Source organism: Acanthaster planci, linkage group LG08, assembly GCF_054643075.1.
Source record: "Acanthaster planci isolate LZ-2023a linkage group LG08, COTS_SCS, whole genome shotgun sequence".
NCBI lineage: Eukaryota > Metazoa > Echinodermata > Asteroidea > Valvatida > Acanthasteridae > Acanthaster > Acanthaster planci.
In genome coordinates, this window is record NC_141784.1 from 11,550,057 (window position 1) to 11,574,328 (window position 24,272).

Consider the following 24,272-nt stretch of genomic DNA (forward strand, 5'->3'; position numbering starts at 1 on the left):
CACGTGAGGTCTAGAAAGGTCGAAGTTCATAAGTCATAAACTTGCGTTACTGGTGTCATGGAAATTAGTTCGGCGTAAACGTATTTGTATTTTTGCACCCAAATTTCATCAAGTGAATTGTGATGAATTTTAAAAGGGATGAGCAGATGAGAGCTAACATTACCAAGACAGGTGACCGACAGGTGAGCTGAAATCAGTAGAAATCTAAAGCAAACCGTACGACTAGTAGTAGTAGTAGGACACAGTGTTTGGCTTGGCCTTGACTGTACTGTACCCCCAGAACTGTTACTGTGGGGTCCAACGTCCGCTTCACTCCCGGAGAGCTCCTTCGTGGGAGCGGAGTGGACATCGGACCCCACAGCTCTGGGGGTACCTGGACTGGATGTGCGATGTAACGTTCAGTGCTTTTGCCTGCGTTTCAGCTAAATGGTTAAAAAAAGAGACGACACAGACATCGTAAGACTCGTCTGAAAAATGTTTATTTTCAAAGTAGACTTGGGACTAAATGCTTTGTATTTTACCTGTCAAAATTTACATTAACCCTCCTATGCTAAGATGCATTCTTCATGCAGTTGTCATATTAGTCAAAATCAGTCAAATTTCCCATACGTGTCTGTGTATTGGGGGAAATCAATTTTTGACTGTTTTTGACGATTAAAACAGTAGGAGGGTTAAGTAGGCCTAATAAACATGATGATAAACCACTGCAGGAGAAAATTACTGATGTTGCTATGTTTATATGGAACTAGTTAACTTACCAAAGAAACTTCAAAAGGTAAAGAATGCACTCTTGACATTATCATTTTCACCACAATCACAAGGGGTACGGAGAGAATGCAGTAGGAAGTGAATAGCATTGGAGAATTAAAGATTTATTTTCAAAATGAAAAAAAAAACCGGTGTCTATTATTTGGTAACAAAATAGGGCCTAGGTGTGTTATTTGTACATGTACACACTCAAAGCAGCTGGTGCATGTGCACGGCTGACAGTTTGACTTAAAGATTGCTTTTCCTTCCAGTTAATTTTTTTTCTCTCACTTTTTGTGGTATTTGATCTCACTGAATCTTGGGGAATAAGTCGCAAATTAAGATCAAATAGCATTTGGACCTCCACAATCCTCCTTAGGACTAGAGGACGGACCCACCCCCTGAATTTTAAGAAGGTAGAGTAGATCACCACCCGGGCACACACATTTTGTTTCGGCCAATATGGGAACTTGGTATTTTCAGCCTTTAAAATTACATGTACGATTTGCAACAGGCTGGCAATGTTACAGCCCTTGCTGCCGTGGCCTTCCAAGACCATCTCATTCGCAACCTGTCTCTGGCCGACCCACTGAAGAAGAAGCCGATCCATCATGGGCGGCCCAAGAAGCAGCTGAAGGATGTCAAGCCAGTGGTGGATACAGGCCAGAGGCAGGGAGTGGGCAGGAGGAAAGGTGATGCTCTCTCCAAAGGGAAGATGGAAGACAAGGAGTATGTGCTGGACCATAGGCCACCACCACTTACACTTGGTGAGACCATCAACTGGTGATGGCAAGAGTCAGTCAAGTTCCCCCAAGATTAGATTCAAAAACTTAAACTTGTATGTCGTACTTTAACATTCACCAATTTCCCATGGGACATAATCATCTACAGGTATATGGGGCTGCCCAGACCATACTACGAACTTCATCTACACTGTTTCAGACTCTTAAAGTTGCACTCTACTCTCTCCGAAGTCAATCAAATTTGCCAAGCTATTTATACTGTTGAAAGGTTAAAGGTAAAAGCTCGAGTTATTTAATGCTAACTGGAGGTGAATAATCACTGTTCAATTTTTGGGTCAGGTCAAAATTTTCTCTCATGTGATAGACGGCTGGTCAACAAGTTGATTTGTGTATTGATAACGCACATTAGTTCAATTTCTTCTTACTTACAGAATCATTAACAGTTTACACTCTCTGCTGTGTTCTCCTTACTCTTTTAGCTCAAAAGCTCGGCCTGATTGAGGCACCAGAGCAGCAGCTCTCTGACCTGGACTGGAAAGACGCCAAAGAGAAATCTAATCGTCGTGACGATTCCATGCTCCCTTGTGTCATTTGTAAGGAAGAATTTGGCTTACAGCAACAGGTACAAACATCCATGTAATGTCCCTGATCTCAAAAAGACCTACCTTTTCCCCTTAGAAAAGTTGACTCCTGGTCTGGTGTTTGTTTATGTCATTCTCATGTTCTCTTGAGAAGCAGAAGGAAAAAGTTTGAACTTGTTCTTGTCTTATATTTCAGGTTCTTCTGTCGTGCTCTCATGTCTTTCATCGAGTGAGTATCAGCTTAAACGAGTATCAATAAAAAGCTTACAAAAATAATCAAACATTTACAGGAATGACTGCCTTTATGTTGAACTATGGGTGTCTGTTAAGATTGTATAATACCTATTCATTTGATGCAGATAGAATTATTTTAAATTTTTCACCGGTTGGTTTTCTCAGAACTGTCTTCAAGCATTTGAACGTTTCACCGGAAAGAAGACGTGCCCGATGTGTAGAAAAGAGCAGTACCAAACGAGAGTTATACATGAAGGTGCCAAACTCCATAGAGTTAAGTGTGCCACACGGTGAGTCCTCCAATCACAGTTTGCGAGTGATGCTGTCGACCCCTTGGTATAATTTCATTTTTGTATGAGTCATTCCCAATAAGTCCTTGTAATAGTAGTTCAGGTAACTTATTGTCTGTAACTCACATGCAGAATTGGAATTAGGTAGTACAGGAACCGTTAAAATGTGTGAAATTTCTCTGACAGTGGTCTCGGATAGGGCTGAAATTCCTTATGTAAGCTGTAGGGATACTGCTTTGCTTTTTTGTTGTTTCAGTTTTTTTGTTTTTTTTTTGTCATTTCTTCCCTTCAGAATACATGATGTCAAGCAGTTTCACAATAATGTTTCAGTTACAATTTAAATGGCTGCATTTCCAGAATTCAGGCATGTTGGAGAGGGTATGTCGTCCGGACTTGGTATTGCAAACTTAGGCAAACAGTACCGCCGAAAGACCCCAGGCTTCGGAAGAAATTCTACGAGGAAAAGGTACGCATTGCAGTTGTTTTACCACTGAGTTTGTGAAAGGTTCAGTGAGGAAGCAAACTGTTCAGTTTCAGAGAGGATACTATTTCTGTGAAAAATAATCAAACACAAAGAGAGACACTTCTTGCTTTTCTTTCGCAGTGAATGAAAACATGTCTATTAAAGAGTTGGTGTAATGAATGTCATAAGAGAACCACTGATGTAGTGTCCAAATTTTCAAATATTAAACCACTTACCTCTGACTTTTAAAATATTTAGTAAAGACAGTGTGGAACTGTTGATCAAGTGGCTTTATTTGCAATCAGAATTAAAGATCTTTCATACAAATGATTTGATGCCCAAAATAGCCCTCCGAAATCTGACCTACCATAATGAGTTTGAAAAAGTCCATTAGCTGTCAGGATATAGAGAATGTTCACATTTTTGCCGACATCTTAACTTCATATCGTCTATATTGATATTAACATCCTGTCATTGATCCAATTCAGTGTAGGGGGCCTACTCACCTTTCCTTTCTATCTACTGTCAAAAATCACAGTCCAGTATTTCATACAGCTGCATAGGGAGCTAAACAAACTGAATGTAAAGGTACATCTACCAATCATTTTCGTGAGGCTCTAACTTCTTGCTTTTGTTAGAAGTCATATCTCCTAGACTGAACTCTTATCTCAGAGTTTTAGAACCCTTCTCCGAGGCATTGTTTGGCTGTCTGTTGCTCCATCAGTTTCATGCTTGTCTACTCCTTGTGTGAGTCAAAAAAAGCTTTACTGGCGCTAACAAAGTTACCCTGAGGTAAACTTAACATTGTTCCAGAGGATTCTATGTAATGAATAGACTAGCTCCTTTGACCCTTCAATTCCTGGACTAGATCCTTTCTTGCCAGGACCTGTAAGATCTTGACCAGCTCAAGGCATTAGTTCACACACTAAATCATAAGACGTCACTGTGTATCATAGTAGAATGATTTGATCGGTGTACAGGAAATAAAAATCTAGGTCCTTAATACCCATATGTACAATCACCTGTGAACATCGCTATTCTAATCCAGATAGTGGGTATCAAATGGAGAACTTGTATATACACTGCCATTATCATTAAATATTGACCTTATCAGAAAAATATAGACAGTTTTTATGTAGTGATATTTCTCACATTTTCAGTTGCAGACAATAACAGAGCGATTATTGCGATCCTACGACACCCATGTGGATGCCTTCTTAGCAGAAATGGACCGTTCCATTACGGCCAGTAGGGACGTCTTTAAGAACCTGGAAGCTTCAAATCTTCGTACCATAACCCCAGAGGAATGGGACTTAATACAGCTGAAGGTACAGTGCCCTTCTTCCCGTCTTTTCATGAGTTCCTAAGTAAGTCGTGGTTTATGTTAACAAGTGCAAAACACCTATGCAATATTCAGTGAATTAGGGGAGATTTGGGGGGAGTATAATTGCAACATTTGGACCACATATTCAACAGGGTTTAATAGTTTGAGGAAAGCCGTTTATAAGTATCATTGGGTTTTGGCCTTCATGGAACTTGTGGGAATGGAGCCAGTAGGCTTCCCATGTATAAGTGCAGCTCCATTATCTCTTGAATGACCTTGCCAGAATCCCCTGGTCAATTTGGTGTTGGCCGTATTCCATTAATGTTGGACACCAATTGGTACATGGTTTGCACATCACACTTAAGTGTTCAATGTGACCAAAGCTCGAAGGTTCTGAATAATGTTATGCAAGACATACTTCAATGTTGCTGTTACAAACTCAGTATCTTTTGGCTCTTGGTAGGCAAAATTACAGTATCTAAGACATGATATCACAATCCTTTGCAGCTGTAACAATCTCTTCATCTTAAACCTAACGGGTTTTAGCTCTGCCCTAAAGCCCCTAGCCCTAAATATATGTCATAATCACCCATATGTCAAGGTTCAGCCCTTTGGACTTTATCTTGACTATCAGAAATGCTGCCCTCATCTATTTCAGTGTTATTAACGTCCTTTTTATATACACGTATAATTTGTTTTCAGGCAGTGGAGAGAGGCAAGACAGAGTGTCCAATTTGTATTATGCCTTTGTACCAGCCAGACAGTGTAGACACCAGCACCAATTCAACCATCACCCAACATAGTGAGACTACTAGTCATAAAACGAGGACCAAACCTTGTGAAAGACCCCCCAACAAACCCACTCGCAGTACCACATGCATGCCAAATAACTCTACACAAAAGAAGAAAATCAGACAGCAAGACACGAGGGTCCCCAGCAGATCAAGTGGGAGTCTGCATCACAGGAGACAAACACAGACTGAGAATGACACTTCCAGTGACCGAGATGGTGACAGACAGAGTCCTAGACACACAGTGCTGCTTTCGTGCACCCATGTGTTCCATCTGGTCTGCCTGCAAGCATTTGAGGAGCTATCCTTGGCCCAGACCAAAGTGTGTCCAGTCTGCCGGTCAGGGTATCAGAAAAAAGTCCTTTCTTCTCCCTAAGGCCAACCTAAATTTAATATGATTTCTGTCTTTTTGTGTGTGGCGCCAACAATGCTGAATTAAAAAAGGCTTTCATCTCCTTGATGAATATACATGTCACAAAAGGTCCATACGATCTCTTTTCCCTTTAAACCACCTCACAAATTATGCTTTATTAGGAGAGTTTGGCATGTACATGTAATGACAATGTTTGAGGAATAAAGAGGCATTTCTAAGCGATTGCAGGGTGAAAATTACACTGACAGACGACATCACTGATTACCAGTATACATATATGAGCACGTGTTGTAGCGTTTTGATCATATAAAAGAATACTTGTAGAGAGTTCGATGTCAAAATTTTACCATTAAATCAGTCTTCATGCAATGATGAGGAAAGTTTTGGTGTTTGTGTTTTCATTGCCTAAGTACAAAGGAAACATAGTGGGCTGAAACAAATGGATTGAATTGGCAGAGTGTTGAACCAAAACTGAGGGGGATTACAAAAATCAAAGAACGTTAATACGCAATAGTTTTTAAGTCATCTTGGGGCCACAGTCAAGCCACGGGTAGGCTTTAGGCTGATGATTATGGGCGGGGCATCCTTTGATTTCTCGATCGTGAACTGATGCAGAAAGGAGATGAATAATGCCTTTCGAGCCAGCTGCTTTCCTAGACATGCCCAACGACCTGCAGTATTAAAAGCGAAAATGTGTATGTGTGGGTGGTTACATCTGGTGACAAAACCTTGTGTGAAACCATTTCTTGTGAAAAAGTCTTTAACTTTAGACAAAGCAAGGGTGCTGGAAACGAAGTATTTTGAGAGGACTGCTTGATGTCAGCTAATGGAAGAGTAACTACGCTCCAGTGATAAACAAAGACGGATACAGTGTACAAGGCCCTGCACAATGCCTTGAGGAGACGGATTTAGTCAACCTACCAACACTGAAAAATTGAAGTTTCTCTCGAAGGAAAGAAACATTGCCATTTTTTATGAATCGACTAGGGACAAACCTCCCTGCACCCTGCCACATGTTTTTGTTTCCGCAGAGCATCAAGATGCTCACTACAACTATCCGGTTCGTAAGTGACTTCGTCACAACGGCGGACGCGCCCCGATTCGCCGGACGATCGTAGAAGTTGCGCGTTAACTTCCGGTTCCATGGCTCCACATAAACGGTGATCAATGCATGTAACTCTATGTGCTGTGCATGTGCAGTGGTCGTGGTTTAAACTGAAGTGACATCACACGTACCGGATTGTGTCTTTTGGGATGAGGTCCACGGATCTATATTTGCCGTATAACGCAAAGGGAGGGGTGATATGAACGCGAAACATGTATCTCGAGGACTGTCGGCTCTGTGTAGGGCAGGCCGGTAGCCGAGATATAGGTAAACAGTTTTGACGGACGACGTCATTTTGCTCTTGTTGCACGTTGGGGCATTGAGATTGGCCATTTTAAGAAACAGTGCCCATCGGAGACTATAGGAAGTCGTCTCTGTCCAAGCCAAGAACATGGCCCAAAGATCGTCACAAGAAAATTTGATTGATTGGAGTTTTATCATCATTGCCGGCCCGGCAGCATCTTGCTTAGATAGGCCAACGCATCAATTATCTGGGTCAAACCTTCCGCGGTGAGCCTCAACTTTCCTTCTGATGAACTCCAGAGGCTGTGACGCAGTTCAAGAAGTCTCTGTACCCTGAGAGGAATTACAACTTCGTCCAATTAGGGTAAGTAGCTCACTACCGGCCAAACCCACGGTCCAGGGGAAACGTTCCTTACTTGTTGGTCGACTAGCAACAAGAGAAAAAGGATCATGAATTGTATGCCTACAGAATGGGGAGCAAATGGAAGGCCATAAGGTTAATTCGACAGCATTATCATTTTTTTTTAAATATATGACTAATCTGCAACATATTTTGCGCAATCAAAACTACTTAAGCAAAATAATGTGATACTAACCAAAATGTACATCACAAGGCCCCGCACGCTGTTGTTGGAAAAAAATATACAGCAGATGCCAAAATTGACACATGCAGGTCTGCATACTGTTATGTACATGAACAATAATAATGAACAGTGATTTATAATAGTGAATGATTGTTTGCCCGCAGCTTCCAAATTGGTGCTGGTGGCACTCTTGGCCTTACGAAGCAGCTGATTAGAGTGGTCAGGTGGAGGAACATGGAAGAAAATAATTCTTTGCCACTCTTCTTATTACACGGCCCTTCATAAAAAATAATTCATTCAATATCGATCATGGCTTCCACTGCCATAACACAAACTGGACAGATGATTCTACTGTAATTACCAAGTCACTAAACTGATTAGACATAACACTGTAGAGACGATGAATGCATAGCTAATCTCATCTTCATCTTATGCATAGATGTCTTCAATTTTATTCAGCCTATCAGTTGCAGTAGTTCCAGTGACAGCACCTTTCCGTTTGCAGCTGCCAAATTGTTCGAAGAGTTGTGGGATATGCACTGTCCTAACGACAAAATGATTAATTAAACCACCAAATCTGATATCCACTAACAAGTCGTAAATAAAACTGGTCTTTTGAGGTGTGTTGTTCATTGTGTAGCATCGTGGTTGATACGGGTTTCACCTTAATTACAGCTATGATCAAACCCACCTGTTGGTACGGCCATCCGAAACATTACTCGGCAAAAGCCTTTGTCAATTTTATTCAGGATACCAAATAAATGTTTTTTGACAATATTGAGAACCAAGTCAGAGTTTTGAGGTCAGACTGGTATATACTTGGTAACATTTCAATAGCTCCAGCTTGAGCGTATCACACGAATGCTTTAAGCAAACGAAAGAATAACCTTTGACCATCGGGTAAGTCAAGGACGAGTGAACTGCCAATAATTATGACCGCGTGTGTCGGCTGACATGATCACCGAGCGAAAAGTTTAAATCGTGTGCGCAGAGGAACTAATAAAGGACATGCTATCAGAATATGACCTTACACCGGAATTTTTGTCATACTGTTGTGATTATTTACGGCAGTTTGCCGCTTTTGCGAAAGCCGTCCAACATTTCCTTTGAAGAATTCAACCGTTAACTTTACTAGTGATGGTAAAAAGTTCAGGATAGCTTCCTCACTTTGGAACAAAAGACGTGATCTTAATGAGCAAAACAGTGATGAATTTTTTTTCCAAATTCACTGTTCGTTGGTTCGATGGGCATACTTTCTATGAAGTTCAACCATGAACATACAATGGTATCACCAGCAGTGTATTAAAACTGACATCGACCTAAAATTCTATCCATACTGGTCGCAAAAAACCTATAAAAACTACCAGTGTCTAGACCCCTCGTCCATGAAGCTGTATGAAAACCGCAGAGTAAGAAAAGAGTGGGGCGTGGCCCTGTTGATATTGATGACAAATCTCATCCCCTCCGTCTACAAAACTCTAGTGCACGGCAGCAATCCTGTTGGAATAATCCTGGAACACCCTGTAAGCTAAACGATAATAGCAACCGATTATTCCTTGAACTTTGCTTGCACCGGTCTCCCGTGTTATTTTCTTAGCCACATACATACTTGTTTTCAGAAAACAGTCCGGGACAAACAAAATTCATAGTGGTGGCCTGGTTCCCCTCCACCAAACTTATCACGCAGAGGCAGCATGATAACGCCCCTCTTATACGAGTAGGCCTACTAGTGCAAATAACTTCGTGCGCACGGAATAATAAGTCGTGGGCAAGAAATAAAAACAATTTGGGGATGTCCTTTTAAAGGCTCCGTAGGCTTTGGAATAGAGTGTGAGATTTCGAAATACAAATTTTGATTGAAGATATTTGGTGAACGCACAACAGAGGATGGAAACAAGTCATTTTTCGTCTTAACATATACATTCTTATTCCTGCGGAAACGATGTTCCGTTGTAACAAAGAAGCAATGAAAAAACTATGAATAAGCCTCTCTGTTTCAATGCAAAAGATATTTAGACTTTATTTTAGAAAAAAAAATCAGTATCATTTCTATCGCTCAAAATTGACCCTAAATTGACACAGAATTGGAATCCGCCACGCCCCTCTCTCGATAGAGCCTTCGATATCGTCGCCGTAGTGCATTTCCCCCGCCGGAGCCTTAATGAGTTCATTTAACGAATTTGACACTAACAGAAGTATCAGACTTGCAACTCTCGCGAAACGCTCATTTTTTCCGAGTCAGGTCAGCGGAATTTAAATATACATCTATACTTTTCCAAGTCCACTGACTACGGGACGGCTGTGTAGCCATTCGCCCTCATGATAGACCCCAACAACTGTTTAACACACTCTCCGGTACTGGTCCATAGTCCGTTTCGAAGTCCATTGATCAATATTTGACATCAATCATTCGAGTTCAAAATTTGCAATATCCATGATGGCCCCATTGGAAATAATTTTCACCAGTGTGACTATCAAGTCCCTAGTGGTCTATCTTGGGGTTCTCTACCTTGTTATCTGGTTTATTCGAAGACCAAGGAACCTCCCTCCCGGCCCAACTGGCTTACCTTTCCTGGGTTACTTCCCCAAGTTGGCCCTGCAGGGAGACGAGTACAAATCTCTGGCCTTGCTCGCCAAGACCTATGGGGATGTGCTTAGCTTGAATCTATGCGGACAGCTGGTGGTGGTTGTCAGCAGCTACGAAGCCGTCAAGAAAGCCTTTGCTCATCCAAACTCCAGTGACAGACCGCTATCAACCTTTTACAAGAAGGCCACGGAGGACAAAGATGCTTTAGGTAATTACGTGTTACTCATCCCCAGCTGTATGGTGGCGGTTTGATAGGCCTAGTAGCATGTATGTCCAGCAACTTGATGACTGCCATTTTGTACGGGTGGCCAAAGTGTGTTGTTTATTTGTTCTTTGTAACAAGTTCAAGTCGGATGCCAACTTCTATGGTTCGACTAATGGTAGTCGATGCTGTTTAACAATTTGCAAGCGCAATTCAGTTACCCTCGAACGACCCTAGTTGGTCAAGATGTTAAAATCTCACCATTACTCACATTTCATCATATTGGCTGCGATTTTCGCAGCGTACATGGTCATTGAAGCTTTGATCTCGTACGATTGCATGTAGGCAACAAGCAAAAGAAAACATATCTCATTATACGTACAGACACGGCTGGGTATACCCAAACATCAACGATGCTATCCGAATGTGGGCGGGACAAGTTCAGAATTTTAGCCTTGTTTGAAGAGGAATTCCTCTGGTTTTGGTCACGTGGACATTAGGTGATATTGGACCCTATATTTGACGAAAATAGTCGAATCGTGGTCTGGTATCCACACTAGGTTTTTTTTTTATGTTTAAAAAGTATTCTTTTGTTTTAGCTTCGACAAACCTGCCATAGTTTGTCTGCCACTGGTTGGCAAAAGCTGCAACTCTGGCGGAGTAAAGGAAAGTCTGTAATCTGCCTTGGGGAGAATTCCATATTGGGCCATCACAATGTGACTTTGTGACCTTTCAACAACATCACACTTGCTCTGTGACCCTTCCGTTATTCATTTATAGGAACAGCCATCAGGGGGAAGATTCTTATAGAAATTGTTTGCGTTTCAGGTCTGGTTTCGTCGTCTGGTCCTTGCTGGCACGAACAGCGGAAATTCTCCTTGAAAGTGCTGAGGGATCTTGGTGCCGGAAAAACAAGCTTTGAAGATGCCATTGCTGGGGAGGCAACTGTCCTGATAAAAGAAATTAGGAACAAGGGAAGACCATTTAATCCAACGAATTTAATATGCAACGCCGTCTCTAACGTCATCTGCTCAGTGACACTCGGTAAAACATTTGGCTACGCTGATACTAAATTTCAGGAGCTTTTGACATTGCTCAACAGAAACTTTGAGCTCGTTGGTGGTGGGTCTGCTTATCAATTTCTGCCAATTATGCAGCGTCTGACATTTATGGCTTCCTTCAAGGAACTTCATCGAAACATGCTTCGGATAGTTGGGTTCCTGAAAGGGCACGTTGACGATCATCGTAAACATTGGGATCCAGATAATCCAAGAGACTTTATCGATGTGTTTCTGGGAGAGATTCAGAACAACGAGAAAAGGAACATCAAAAGTCACATCACATCCTGTAATATGCTGCTCACCGTCTTCGATCTGTTCAGCGGAGGGACGGAAACCATCTCCTCTACCCTCCGTTGGGCCTTGCTCTACATGATGGCCTACCCAGAGGTGCAGAGCAAAATCCAGCGAGAGCTGGACGACGTGGTTGGTCGACAACGACTTCCTCGCCTAGCCGATAAATCGGACTTGCCGTACACGGAAGCGACCATAATGGAGGTGCAGCGCATTGCCAGCGTGGTCCCTCTCGGCTTGGCTCATATGTTCTCGCAAAACACCTCCATCTTCGGGTGTGACATCCCTCGGAACACCATGCTGGTAGCCAACCTGTGGGCAGTGAGCCGAGACCCAAACCTATGGCCCGAACCGGAGAAGTTTCAACCGGAGAGGTTTCTGGACGAGAATGGAAAAGTAAGACACCGAGAAGAACATCTTCCGTTTTCCACAGGTAAATAATTACACAAATTAACACATCACCCTTGCGACCTTCGGACTTTGCCTAAAACATTCATCTAACTAAAGATATCTCATTACTTCCATATCCACCAGTAATTTTTCTTTTGCAGGTCGACGAGTGTGTCCTGGAGAGCAACTGGCTAAGATGGAGTTGTTCATCTTCTTTTCCTTCTTCCTGCATCAGTTCACCTTTGTGAAGCCTGAGAATTCCCCGCCCATCTCCTTCAAGGCCATCAACGGTCTTACTCTGTCGCCATTTCCATTTGAAGTATTCGCTGTTCCAAGAGAATGAACGTGAATAAAGTAAAGAATAAATGAATGTGGCAAAGGGGCGAAGTACCTGTAATTGTAGGCTGAGCGAGGATATATGTAAATCCAAAGTGTATACAATGTACATGTACTCGAGTTCTGTTGGTGAGAGTTTCAAGTTTCAAGCAGAAAAGCAATGCTTCTGTTAAAATGAATGCTGTAATGAAAATGTATACTGTATATGTAAATGCTATTCATGATCCTACGGTATTCTTTAAAGACGACAAAATTGCTTCGCGTCGTCCCGTCGCCCCTATGCCACGACGCGACACTACGACAGCTCTGTCGCGACAGCATGACACGACGGTACAACGACACAACGCCACGACATGACAGCAGGGCCGGACAGCACGACGGCACGATACGATGGCAAGACGCGCCAGCGCGACTCGACGATATCAAGAAACAACACGACGCGACGGCACGATGCGACACCAAGAAGACAGGATGCAACGCATTAAACACTGCATAAAAGTGAGGCGACGCCACAACGCAATGGAGCTGTCGTAGTGTCGCGAGTCGGGGCGACGACGCTACGCAATTTTGTCGGCTATAGAACACCATAATGATCCACACTGTTCTTGTAAAGCATTCGAAGCGCCAGTAACGCGTGAATTTCATAGTCGTTTGTGAACCTGCGAAGTGAAGTTCCGACCAAAGGAGCCTCTGTTGCTAAGAAAATTGCTACTATAGAAGAAGGTTGATCTCAGTCTACTTGTTAGAGTCAGTGACGTTTCAAGTTGACTCGGGAAAATTTTCGGCTGTCTCTCCGGTGATCTTTCAACACGTGCTTGTTGCTGTCTTTACAAGTCACTCTTTTTACCTATTGCAGTTTGCGAGTGTGCAATTTGTATACACGAACGTCTGTTGATGGTGTTAAGACATTTTTCAGAGGAGCTTCTCAAAGAACAGCAGTGTGGGACAGCGAAGAATGAAAATGCCATACGACCAGCAACGTTGAGATACACAGCTGGTGCACATTGCAATCTCGTATAGGGATCTGTTATTTCGTTTGTGACCAAGTTCCCCACACGTCAGTGCTCAATTTACTGCACATATACTGATCGGTTAGATCTAATTTTTTACGTGCACATTTATATCTCTGACTGAGAAAACCTCCCAGTAACCCTGCGTTCGGATCTGGTGGCTTGGTCATGAGAAAATTAATATTTGTATTAAAAGAAGACGGGGAAAGAGTTTATTGTGAGTATTGTTGCGTTCCCTGAAATATCAAGTCGATGGTAGCATGGACTTCATTAGTGTGTACGAGATGTGATATTTGGGGTCAACAATTTATTAAAGGGTGGACGTGAAACAAGGGGTTTGGGTGACAGTCAAACTGTATGGTTGGTTTATTGCTCTCACTTCTCTTCATCAAGGTTCAATATGGATTTGAAGAAGGTGTAGCTTAACATAATACAACACACAAAAGGCAAAGTTATAGAGAGGCGAAGTTGTATATGAGTGTAACTAAACTACGGTTTGGCAGGACCATTGGAAATGCAAGTCAGACGGAGTGGGTACGGTACGTGTGTGTAGCATCGCACAACTAGGCTACACTCATCAGGCCGGGCCGTGGTGGGAGCTGTCCCGGACCACCACGGTGACTAACAAGGGCTGGACGGGGCCAGCGCCGGTATGTACCGACCGCACTGACGCTCAGACCGCAATGTGATGAGCGCAATGATAAAGTCGCCGCACTGTGTACTATTGGCTCAGCGTAGAGACGGGGAGGACTGGGCTAGTTAGCAGGACAAGGGTGGCGGGGGACACGGGGGTGTCTCGCCCGGCAATCGGTTCGGACGTAGCGGTGATGGGCCGCTACGACTCTCACTAGCACCCTGGGCTAATTCGTACCGCTCTCGCATCGGTCCAAGCTAAGCTGGCTGGTCATTCATATGGTTACATTTCTTCGCCATAAGAATGGTTATTATCGCACTTCTCTCGGTAAGGGTCCAACCGCCGCACTACGTTGGGTTCCGCTCTCGCAATAAGGGTTTGGTCCACCGCACCTGACCGACGAGCTAGAAAAAATCTGCTCTATTTATAGGATTCTAGAGGCTTAGGAATTAATAAAATATGAGCGTCGCTGAACAGCTCAACCAATGAAAATCTTCCATCTCAAAGGGTCACATGACTTCCTGCTAGAGTCGTGCGCAAGAATCTAAGGGTCGTGTGTAGCAATGTAAAATACAGAATGAGAAGTCACGTGTACAAAGTGTAGAGCCGGGTGCGTGAAAGTGCTTACCCAGTCATCTGTGGCGAATGATTGACAGTTACAAAGTTTGAGGTTTCTGGACATTAGCATTTCAGGGAACCTTACCACGCCCAACCACGCAGCCACATGGAGGGGAATTTCGACATGCCAAAACTGAGCAGAGAAAACCACAACTGAGCAGAGAAAACACAAGGATAAAGGAGTGAAGGAACACGCGATCACGCCAGAGTACAGCATGAATAATTTAATACAAATGCATAATGCATAGCTGAGCTAAATAAGAGACCCTGAGAAATGCAAGTACCGAGAACGAGTAAAATTAGGGGGCGCTAGAATTCCAAGATTTGCGGGTGCGCAACAGTATGTACATTCAAACTTAGTGCATGTACCTGCAATACACGAAAAGAAAGAAATCTGCTTTGGCTGGGAAGTTTATCCTTGTTTTAGTTTATAAACGAATGTCCATTTCTCGTTAACATATATTTGTGTTTTTAAATGTTTCTCCGGTTTTTGTCTCCCTATCCGTCTGTCTTTCTGTCTATTTTGTTTTGTATTAGGAGTGAATGCCCTTTTGAAATAGATATTCATAGGCTTTTTCTTGTTTTGTTTGTTTTTGCTCCATCAATTATGTTTTATACTGCACGTGTTTCTTGTAGTGATGACAGATTAAAAATAAATAGAAATAAAAGCTTAAACTAATGCGCTTTTCACACTGGCAAAGAATGCTGTATAACTCTGTAGAGTAACAACGGAACTCAAGTACATAAACATTTTTAAAGGAATCACAACGTCACGTTCTGTCAACTTTTCTTAGTATAGCTCTCGATAATACGTCATTTTAAATGTCAGCAAATATTATACTGCGCATAAAATACTCCACATTAAACTTGTTTTTGTACACATGTATAACTTCGAAATGCCTTTGACCCTTTGATGTGCTCGTGATGTAAACTGATAATAAACTGTAGCCCACCAGATTCACGCTGTTTTGTTGTACCAAATAACAAGCTTAGTAGAGGGGATAAATGAGTTTTTATGAGGCCAATAAAATTTATGCTTCTCTTGCAGTTATTTGTAAAGGAGTTTGAAATATTACGCTTCTATAATTCTCAAGATAGCAGCTATTCAGCTGATTCTTTAATCGAAACACTTCACCTACCGAGGGGAAACTGGGGGAGTATTGCTCGACGACATTACCCGCCGACTCAGTGTGTTGTTATTTATTTATCCATGAACAAATCAGTGTTACAATGATATGCACCGAAACGTGTCCACAACGCTCCGGTTCGTGACTTCGTCACAAAGGCGGACGTGCCATGATTTGCAGGCTCCCATTGGTTGGGCGTTTATTTCCGGTTCCATATAAACGGCGATCAATGCACGTAACTGTATGTGCAGTGCATGTGTAGTGGGCGTGGCTTAAACTGCAGTGACGTTGCACTTACGAACCGGATAGGGATGGCCCAGTCAAAATGTTTGAACTACTGCCGAAATGTCTGCATCAAACGAGACAGGCAATTGGTTCTCGTGAAATCGAAAAAAGTTACCTCCATGTACCACGTTAAACTGAATTCATTTGAGGTATAAAAATACTCGACTCACGCGCTTGATCGATGCAAGCGATATTGATCTATCTAGGGGTTTTCTATCTTGCCCTGTGGTTTTTCAGAAGACCAAGGAACCTCCCAGCCCGACTGGCTTACCATTCCTGCTTGGTTACTTCCGTAAATTAGCCCTGCAGAGACTGTGAGCGAAACTCCCGGGGGAGTGGGGGTATATACCCCCCCAACGTCTTGCAATGAGCAAAAAAAATTAAAGCGGATTGTGAAGAATTTGTAGGATTTCCGAACGACTAAAAAGTTAACGTTTGCAATATCAAGGAAAAAGAGGGGAAAATAAAAAAGCCATAAATATATTCCATTGTCGTGTAAAATTCTGCATGAATTTGATACACATTACAGATTTTTCCTGAACATCGCCCCCTATATAGTGTATATAGGGTACTACCCCCCCCTTTGAAATTTTCATGTTCAGGCAAGTCACCCCCCACCACCACCACCATTTCCCCACCCCTAACTTGTTTACAGCACAGCACGCCACTGCCGGAGACTCTTTAATATCATTTCCGTTATGAATTGTGAGGTCACACAGCACCAATCCTTTGAGTACATAGTACTTTCGAGGTCGATTATGTCGCCTGCACACGTACTATATACCCATATACCAACAATACGATCTTTTCTATGTACATGTACATGTACACTGTTTGTGCTGTACATGTAGAATGGTTGGGAAATCAACCCTGACCACGGTACGGATACGTGCATCCATTCGCCCTCATGATTGACCCGAACAACTGTTTCTCCGGTATTGGTCTATAGTCGGTTTCGGAGTCCATTGAATTTGGCATCAATCATTCTAGTGCAAAATTTGCAATATTCATAATGGCCCTATTGGAAATAATTTTCACCAGTGTGACTATCAAGTCCCTAGTGGTCTATCTTTGGATTCTCTACCTTGTTATCTGGTTTATTCGAAGACCAAGGAACCTCCCTCCCGGCCCAACTGGCTTACCTTTCCTGGGTTACTTCCCCAAGTTGGCCCTGCAGGGAGATGAGTACAAATCTCTGGCCTTGCTCGCCAAGACCTACGGGGATGTGCTTAGCTTGAATCTATGCGGACAGCTGGTGGTGGTTGTCAGCAGCTACGAAGCCGTCAAGAAAGCCTTTGCTCATCCAAACTCCAGTGACAGACCGCCATCAACCTTTTACAACAAGGCCACGGAGGACAAAGATGCTTTAGGTAATTACGTGTAATACTCATTCCCAGCTGTATGGTGGCGGTTTGATAGGCCTACGAGCATGTATGTCTTGTTTACCAGCAACAATGACTGCCATTTTGTACAGCTAGCAAATGTCAGTTGAATACGCGTTCTTTGCAACATCTGGTAAGTTTGAGCGCGAACTACTACAGTTCGACCAGTGGTCGATGCTTTTTAACATTTCCCTCGAACGACCCTACTTTGTCAAGTTTTTAAGATATCATCATTACTCACTATTCACCAGTGGCTGCGATTCTCGCAGCGTATATGGTCACCAAACTTTGACCTCGTACGCAGTCTCGTACAATTATTTTCATACGAATTGTTCCTTTGTAATGGCAAATGAAATCGACAAGGCCCTATGTGATAATCAGCGGTGCGACCATACCCCGAGCCGGTTCCCAGATGGCCGACTAGATATAGCCCAAACCACCGTATCATTCGGGCTGTGTTAGTCGAACTATAGTTAACCATAGTCGTTGCTCGAACTTGCCCATAGTTTGCCATAAAATTTACATTGGGAAGAATTTCATATATGGACCCTAATTTTCCCGTGGCGGCGGAAGGGGGGTGACAAGGCGGCCAATGCCCCCCCCCCACTTTATCAACTGGGGGGGTCCTGCCCCCCCCAACATTTTGCAGGTCCTATATTTGGGAGAGGCTAAATGGATCTACCTATTACTGACTGATGCCTGATGGTCTAACAACTCCCCCCCCCCTTGAAAATCGTTCCGCCAACGCTGGGGCCCTGTCAAAACGCAATGTCCTAAAAAGTCAAATTTAGGTAGGGCTGATATCGAAGCATACTAAGAACACATAACTTTATGGGCTTTATGGACAGGTTGTCAAATGATGTCAAAGTGATGTCTAGGATGGAATTCTTCCATTTGTTTGTCTGTTAGTTTGTTTGTTTTTTGTCTTCTTCCCTGACCAAAGATTCCCTGAGGATTCTTGGTAAAATCTTAGGTCAGGTATCAACCACAGATAGATCATAATGCAACTTGTCAAGGGTCACTAGGAAAGCCCTGGGTGGATCCTGTATTTAGATGTACGTACAGGTTGTTAATGTTGGCGGTTACTTTGAAAAGAAACTCCAAAAACGCATAGGAAGGAAGCAATATTATGTTGCATGTAGGCATTAAGCATAAGAAAACATATCTCACTATCCGCAGAGACACAGCCGGATATGCCCGAACATCAACGATGCTATCCGAATGTGGACAGGACAAGTTCCAAATTTCGGCTTATTTTAAGACTGGAGGAATTCCTCTGGTTTTGGTCACTTGGACATTGTGCGGTACTTGTGCGACCCTTGATTTGACGAGAATGGTCGAGATCATGGTCCGGTATCCAGACTAAGGTTTTTTGACATTTTATAATTATTCTTTTGTTTTTTGCTCTGACAATCTGCCATACTTTGTCAACCACAGGTTGGCAAAAACTGGCAACTCTGGCGGAGCAAAGAAAGGTCTGTAACCTACCTTGGGAAGAATTCCATATTGGGCCATCACAATTTTGAGAGTCACAAAATGCCAGTAAATGGCAAATTGTTAATTTAAGGGGGAATTAAGCGAGAAAAGGGGTCCGATGCCTATAGGGAGAACAGGTTTGAACATTTTGCCCATAGCTTAAATACGGGGGCGGCCAAAGTTTGCAAAACGTTACCCATTGGTTAGGATTAGATTTTACCTGAAATCTGCTCAAACTGGGCATTTGTCCCGTAAATTTGAAGGAAGGTTGTATTTTATTTCACTTTTAAACGTACATCTACATAAATAATGGTGTTCGGATAGCTTTTGTGATGTATAATACGAGACATCCGAATGAAATCCATTGTATTCAATCTGTTGCGAAATTAAGCCAGGGAGTATTCTGTTACAAGCAGTGAGACTCGTTCACATCCCCCGGTGCTGTTTCAGTATCCATGATATTACATTCAGAGTTTTTACAGGAATGTGATACAGGAATGTCGGGTACTTACAGGAATATGAAGTCAACACCCAACTGAAAAGGTTCACGCTACCCTTTGTCTTTGTTATACACCTTCAGCGCTCCCGTAACATGCATGTAGGCCTTCGCACCTTCCTGAAATAAACTGATACAAAACACACCGTTAACATTGAACTATGAGATTATCAATGTCAATAGTCTTGATGCAAAACTTTCTTTTTGGTTTACTTCCATGTGAGACTCCCGGGGTACCAAGATCGCACGCAGGCTTCAATGATACATCTGATTTGAGAATGTTAGACAGTGTATAATACAGGAGGAATGTGATGAACTGCAACACAAATTCAACTGGTCAGATATTATGGGCAATTTCTGACTTTGTGACCTTTCCGTTTGTAATGTAGTTTCATCTTCTTTACGACGAAATCGTTGTACTTCTGACAAACTCACACGATCACGCTTCTCTGCTATTCTACATGTATACTTATTTATTTCTACAGTAGTGCTAGCAGATGTGATACAAAGCAAGTCAAAATCTCAAAGACCCTCTTCCCCTTTCTCTCCTCCTCTTTATAACCCATCTTATTCCAATCTAATTTCTAAGAAAATATCTGTGCACTTCCAGAAAGTTAGTGTGGTCAGTCCAGGATATAGTGTGGTCAGCCCCGACCACTTCCAGTACCTTAGATTTCATTTTTACGACCTTCTCATGAGCCCAGTTTCCTCCTTAATTGACCACGACCTTCCCCTACATACTTGTGGTTCCTTACTCAGAATTGCTTCATGACAGCGTTATTCACTTAGGCACAGGACAATCCTTACCACCCCCGGTTGAAAAAGCCATTCCCATGGTTTAAAAATCCCGATGTTTTACTGGTATCAGGAGGAAGATTCTTATAAAAATTGTTTGCGTTTCAGGTGTGGGTTCGTCGTCTGGTCCTTGCTGGCACGAACAGCGGAAATTCTCCTTGAAAGTGCTGAGGGATCTTGGTGCCGGAAAAACAAGCTTTGAAGATGCCATTGCTGGGGAGGCAACTGTCCTGATAAAAGAAATTAGGAACAAGGGAAGCCCATTTAATCCAACGAATTTAATATGCAACGCCGTCTCCAACGTCATCTGCTCAGTGACACTCGGTAAAACATTTGACTACGCTGATACTAAATTCCAGGAGCTTTTGAGATTGCTCAACAGAAACTTTGAGCTCGTTGGTGGTGGGTCTGCTTATCAGTTTCTGCCAATTATGCAGCGTCTGACATTTACGGCTTCCTTCAAGGAACTTCATCGAAACATGCTTCGGATAGTTGGGTTCCTGAAAGGGCACGTTGACGATCATCGTAAACATTGGGATCCAGAAAATCCAAGAGACTTTATCGATGTGTTTCTGGGAGAGATTCAGAATAACGAGAAAAAGAACATCAAAAGTCACATCACATCCTGTAATATGCTGCTCACCGTCTTCGATCTGTTCACCGGAGGGACGGAAACCATCTCCTCCACCCTTCGTTGGGCCTTGCTCTACATGATGGCCTACCCAGAGGTGCAGAGCAAGATCCAGCGAGAGCTGGACGACGTGGTTGGTCGACAACGACTGCCTCGCCTAGCCGATAAATCGGACTTGCCGTACACGGAAGCGACCATAATGGAGGTGCAGCGCATTGCCAGCGTGGGCCCTCTCGGCTTGGCTCACATGTTTTCGCAAAGTACCTCCATCTTCGGGTATGACATCCCTCGGAACACCATGCTGGTAGCCAACCTGTGGGCAGTGAGCCGAGACCCAAACCTATGGCCCGAACCGGAGAAGTTTCAACCGGAGAGGTTTCTGGACGAGAATGGAAAAGTAAGACACCGAGAAGAACATCTTCCGTTTTCCACAGGTAAATAATTACACAAATTAACACATCACCTTTGCGACCTTCGGACTTTGCCTAAAACATTCATCTAACTAAAGATATCTCATTACTTCCATATCCACCAGTAATTTTTCTTTTGCAGGTCGACGAGTGTGTCCTGGAGAGCAACTGGCTAAGATGGAGTTGTTCATCTTCTTTTCCTTCTTCCTGCATCAGTTCACCTTTGTGAAGCCTGAGAATTCCCCGCCCATCTCCTTCAAGGCCATCAACGGTCTTACTCTGTCGCCATTTCCATTTGAAGTATTCGCTGTTCCAAGAGAATGAACGTGAATAAAGTAAAGAATAAATGAATGTGGCAAAGGAGCGAAGTACCTGCAATTGTAGGCTGAGCGAGGATATACGTAAATCCAAAGTGTATACAGTGTACATGTACTCGAGTTCTGTTGGTGAGAGTTTCAAGTTTCAAGCAGAAAAGCAACGTTTCTGTTAAAATAAAGCCTTTTCTGGTTCTGAACAAAACATTTTAATGAATGCGAAGGGCGTAGACCTATTTTGAGTTAGGACCTGAATGCTGTAATGAACATGTTATACCGTATATGTAAATGTTATTCATGATCTTATGGTATTCTACATAGACTACAAAATTGCTTTGCGTCAGCCCGTCGCCCCTATGCCACGATGCGACACTACGACGGCTCTGTCGCGACAGCACGACACGGCGGTACGACGACACAACGCCACGACATGACAGCAGGGTGGGACTGCACGACGGCACGATACGACGGCAAGACGCGCCAGCACGACTCGACGATATCAAGAAACAGCACAACGCGACGGCACGGTGCGACATTAAGAAGACAGGACGCAGCGCATTAAACCGTGACACTGCATAAAAGTGAGGCGACGCCAAAACGCAATGGAGCTGTGGTAGTGTCGCGAGTCGGGGCGCAATTTTGTCGGCTATAGAACACCATAATGATCCACACTGTTCTTGTAAAGCATTCGAAGCGCCAGTAACGCGTGAATTTCATAGTCGTTTGTGAACCAGCGAAGTGCAGTTCCCACCAAAGGAGCCTCTGTTGCTAAGAAAATTGCTACTATAGAAGAAGGTTGTTTCAAGTCTACCTGTTAGAGTCAGTGACGTTTCAAGTTGAGCTCGGGAGAAATTTTCGGCTGTATCTCCGGTGATCTTTCAACACGTGCTTGTTGCTGTCTTTACGAGTCACTCTTTTTACCTATTGCAGTTTGCGAGTGTGCAATTTGTTCAATTTGTTGCTAATGTTCCCCGTGTTCTTTTTTTCCCATAGGTTTTTTTGTGGGGGGTTTTTGCTCAAACCCCTGATCAGTGTTTAATTAGTGCCTTGATTATTTAAATGTTCACATGTGCATGATGTTGTAGTGGTCTGTATTTGTAAATATTAATGTTGTCGTATTTGTCAGTTTTACTTTTCATCATGAGTTTCTAACTATTGTACTAATTTATGTTTGCAGGGCCCCAATGGAAACCAGTTTGAAACTGTTTGGGCATACCCTGGGTAAAGAAATGGAATAAATAAATGGCAAATAAAAAATAAACAGAATAAAAGCTTAAACTAATGAGCTTTTCACACTGGCAAAGAATGCTGTATGACTCTGTAGAGTAACGACGAGAACTCAAGTACATAAACATTTTTACATGTACATGTATCACAACGTCACGTTTTGCCAACTTTTCTTAGTATATCACTCGATAATAATATAACTCGACAGGTTATATGGATCGACACCAGAGGATGACTTGGGACAAAGTTGTACATGTAGTTGATGTGGTTTATTCGGCTGGCTCGATGTGCGGCTCTCTGCCCGATTGTCATAGCTCATAGGGATTTTATACATTTTCTGGACATTTCATTTTTCATCCATCATACAAGTTTCCTTGCCTTATTAGGTATTGGCTACTAGTCTTTGAATATTAATACAGCGTGCATGAATATGTTTGGTTCATTTGGATTTGAGGGTAGGGTTGGTCAAATTAATGAACTTTGACTTTTCCTTATAAGGCCGGTGGGCTGCCTCATGGCCCATCCGGTCCAGCCCTGCTTTCCTCCCCATAGGCCTTGTGGTTCAACTAGTCATTCCTTAAGTGAGTCCCATTACTTGGAAAGCGGTTCTACTCTTGAAGGTCAATCCGTACAACTTAAGTAGCAATACAACATGTGCTATTGTAACATGGTGATAAGAAGGCATTTTAAATGTCAGCAAATACCATACAGCGCATAAAATACTCCAAATTAAACTTGATTTTGTGTACATGTATAACTTCGAAATGCCTGTAACCCTTTGATGTGCTCGTGATGTAAACTAATAATAAACTGTAGCCCACAAGATTCACGCTGTTTTGTCGTACCAAATAGCAAGCTTAGTAGAGGGGATGAAGGAATTTTTATGAGGTCAATAAAATTCATGCTTCTCTTGCAGTTATTTGTGAAGGAGTTTGAAATATTACGCTTCTATAATTATCTAGAAAGCAGCTATTCAGCTGATTCTTTAATCGCAACGCTTCACCTACCGAGGGAAACTGGGGGAGCATTGGTCGACGACATTACCCACCGACTCAGTGTGTTATTATTTATTTATCCATGAACAAATCAGTGTTACCATTAAGCACCCAAACGTGTCCACAACGCTGTGGTTCGTGACTTCGTCACAAAGGCGGACGCGCCGTGATTTGCAGGCTCCCATTGGTTGGGCGTTTATTTCCGGTTCCATCTAAACGGCGATCAATGCACGTAACTGCATGTGCAGTGGCCGTGGTTTAAACTGCAGTGACAGTGCACTTACGAACCGGATAGGGATGGCCCAATCCGAAATGTTTGAATTACTGGTGAAATGTCTGCATCAAACGAGAGAGGCAATTAGTTCTTGTAAAATCAAAAAAAAAAAAGGTCACCTCCGTGTGCCGCGTTAAAATGAATTCATTTGAGGTATATTTTATCACGGGTATACTCGACTCACGCGTTAGATCGATGGAGGAGCAGCTGACACCCATTGCCTGATTCTCTGCAGAAATCAACGTAGAAACAT

The 24,272-nt window shown here is 42.8% G+C and overlaps 3 protein-coding genes and 1 long non-coding RNA gene across 7 annotated transcripts; 3 read left to right on the forward strand and 1 right to left on the reverse strand.

Annotated features, from left to right (window-relative positions):
* Positions 1–4: 4 nt before the first annotated feature.
* On the forward strand, positions 5–5,926 carry rnf32 (ring finger protein 32). 2 transcript variants are annotated; one of them, XM_022244079.2, is made up of 8 exons: positions 5–182; positions 1,262–1,514; positions 1,970–2,112; positions 2,268–2,300; positions 2,471–2,595; positions 2,953–3,061; positions 4,219–4,386; positions 5,085–5,926. In XM_022244079.2, the coding sequence occupies exons 1-8, from the start codon at positions 123–125 to the stop codon at positions 5,547–5,549; spliced, it is 1,356 nt and encodes a 451-aa protein (XP_022099771.2). In that variant the 5' UTR covers positions 5–122; the 3' UTR covers positions 5,550–5,926. The 2 variants fall into 2 exon arrangements, with proteins under 2 accessions (XP_022099771.2, XP_022099773.2); XM_022244081.2 differs by lacking the exon at positions 5–182 and adding an exon at positions 287–456.
* A 97-nt stretch (positions 5,927–6,023) lies between these two features.
* On the reverse strand, positions 6,024–23,989 carry LOC147798383 (uncharacterized). 3 transcript variants are annotated; one of them, XR_015426238.1, is made up of 11 exons: positions 23,758–23,989; positions 21,320–21,516; positions 20,812–21,178; positions 19,390–20,398; positions 17,162–17,351; positions 12,139–12,335; positions 11,631–11,997; positions 10,046–11,217; positions 7,491–9,006; positions 7,154–7,321; positions 6,024–6,217 (listed from the first exon to the last, which is right to left on the reverse strand). It is a non-coding gene; the product is annotated as an uncharacterized LOC147798383 (long non-coding RNA). The 3 variants fall into 3 exon arrangements; XR_015426239.1 differs by lacking the exon at positions 7,491–9,006; XR_015426237.1 differs by having other exon boundaries at positions 7,154–9,006.
* Positions 9,406–15,722, forward strand: LOC147798384 (cytochrome P450 2J4-like). Its single transcript, XM_087140449.1, has 3 exons — positions 9,406–10,273; positions 11,096–12,052; positions 12,171–15,722. The coding sequence occupies exons 1-3, from the start codon at positions 9,913–9,915 to the stop codon at positions 12,350–12,352; spliced, it is 1,500 nt and encodes a 499-aa protein (XP_086996575.1). The 5' UTR covers positions 9,406–9,912; the 3' UTR covers positions 12,353–15,722.
* LOC110984179 (cytochrome P450 2J4-like) lies at positions 16,741–23,553 on the forward strand. Its single transcript, XM_087140450.1, has 3 exons — positions 16,741–17,389; positions 20,277–21,233; positions 21,352–23,553. Exons 1-3 carry the CDS (start codon positions 17,032–17,034, stop codon positions 21,531–21,533), a joined length of 1,497 nt encoding a protein of 498 aa, XP_086996576.1. The 5' UTR covers positions 16,741–17,031; the 3' UTR covers positions 21,534–23,553.
* Positions 23,990–24,272: the final 283 nt, after the last annotated feature.

Coding starts and splice junctions, on each gene's coding strand:
- rnf32 (XM_022244079.2), top strand. CDS start 123: ATGAATTTTAAAAGGGATGAGCAGATGAGAGCTAACATTACCAAGACA. Junction 183..1,261: donor CCAAGACAGGTGACCGACAG/GTGAGCTGAAAT, acceptor GATTTGCAACAG/GCTGGCAATGTTACAGCCCT. Junction 2,301..2,470: donor GCTCTCATGTCTTTCATCGA/GTGAGTATCAGC, acceptor TGGTTTTCTCAG/AACTGTCTTCAAGCATTTGA.
- LOC147798384 (XM_087140449.1), top strand. CDS start 9,913: ATGATGGCCCCATTGGAAATAATTTTCACCAGTGTGACTATCAAGTCC. Junction 10,274..11,095: donor GGAGGACAAAGATGCTTTAG/GTAATTACGTGT, acceptor TTTGCGTTTCAG/GTCTGGTTTCGTCGTCTGGT. Junction 12,053..12,170: donor ACATCTTCCGTTTTCCACAG/GTAAATAATTAC, acceptor TTTCTTTTGCAG/GTCGACGAGTGTGTCCTGGA.
- LOC110984179 (XM_087140450.1), top strand. CDS start 17,032: ATGGCCCTATTGGAAATAATTTTCACCAGTGTGACTATCAAGTCCCTA. Junction 17,390..20,276: donor GGAGGACAAAGATGCTTTAG/GTAATTACGTGT, acceptor TTTGCGTTTCAG/GTGTGGGTTCGTCGTCTGGT. Junction 21,234..21,351: donor ACATCTTCCGTTTTCCACAG/GTAAATAATTAC, acceptor TTTCTTTTGCAG/GTCGACGAGTGTGTCCTGGA.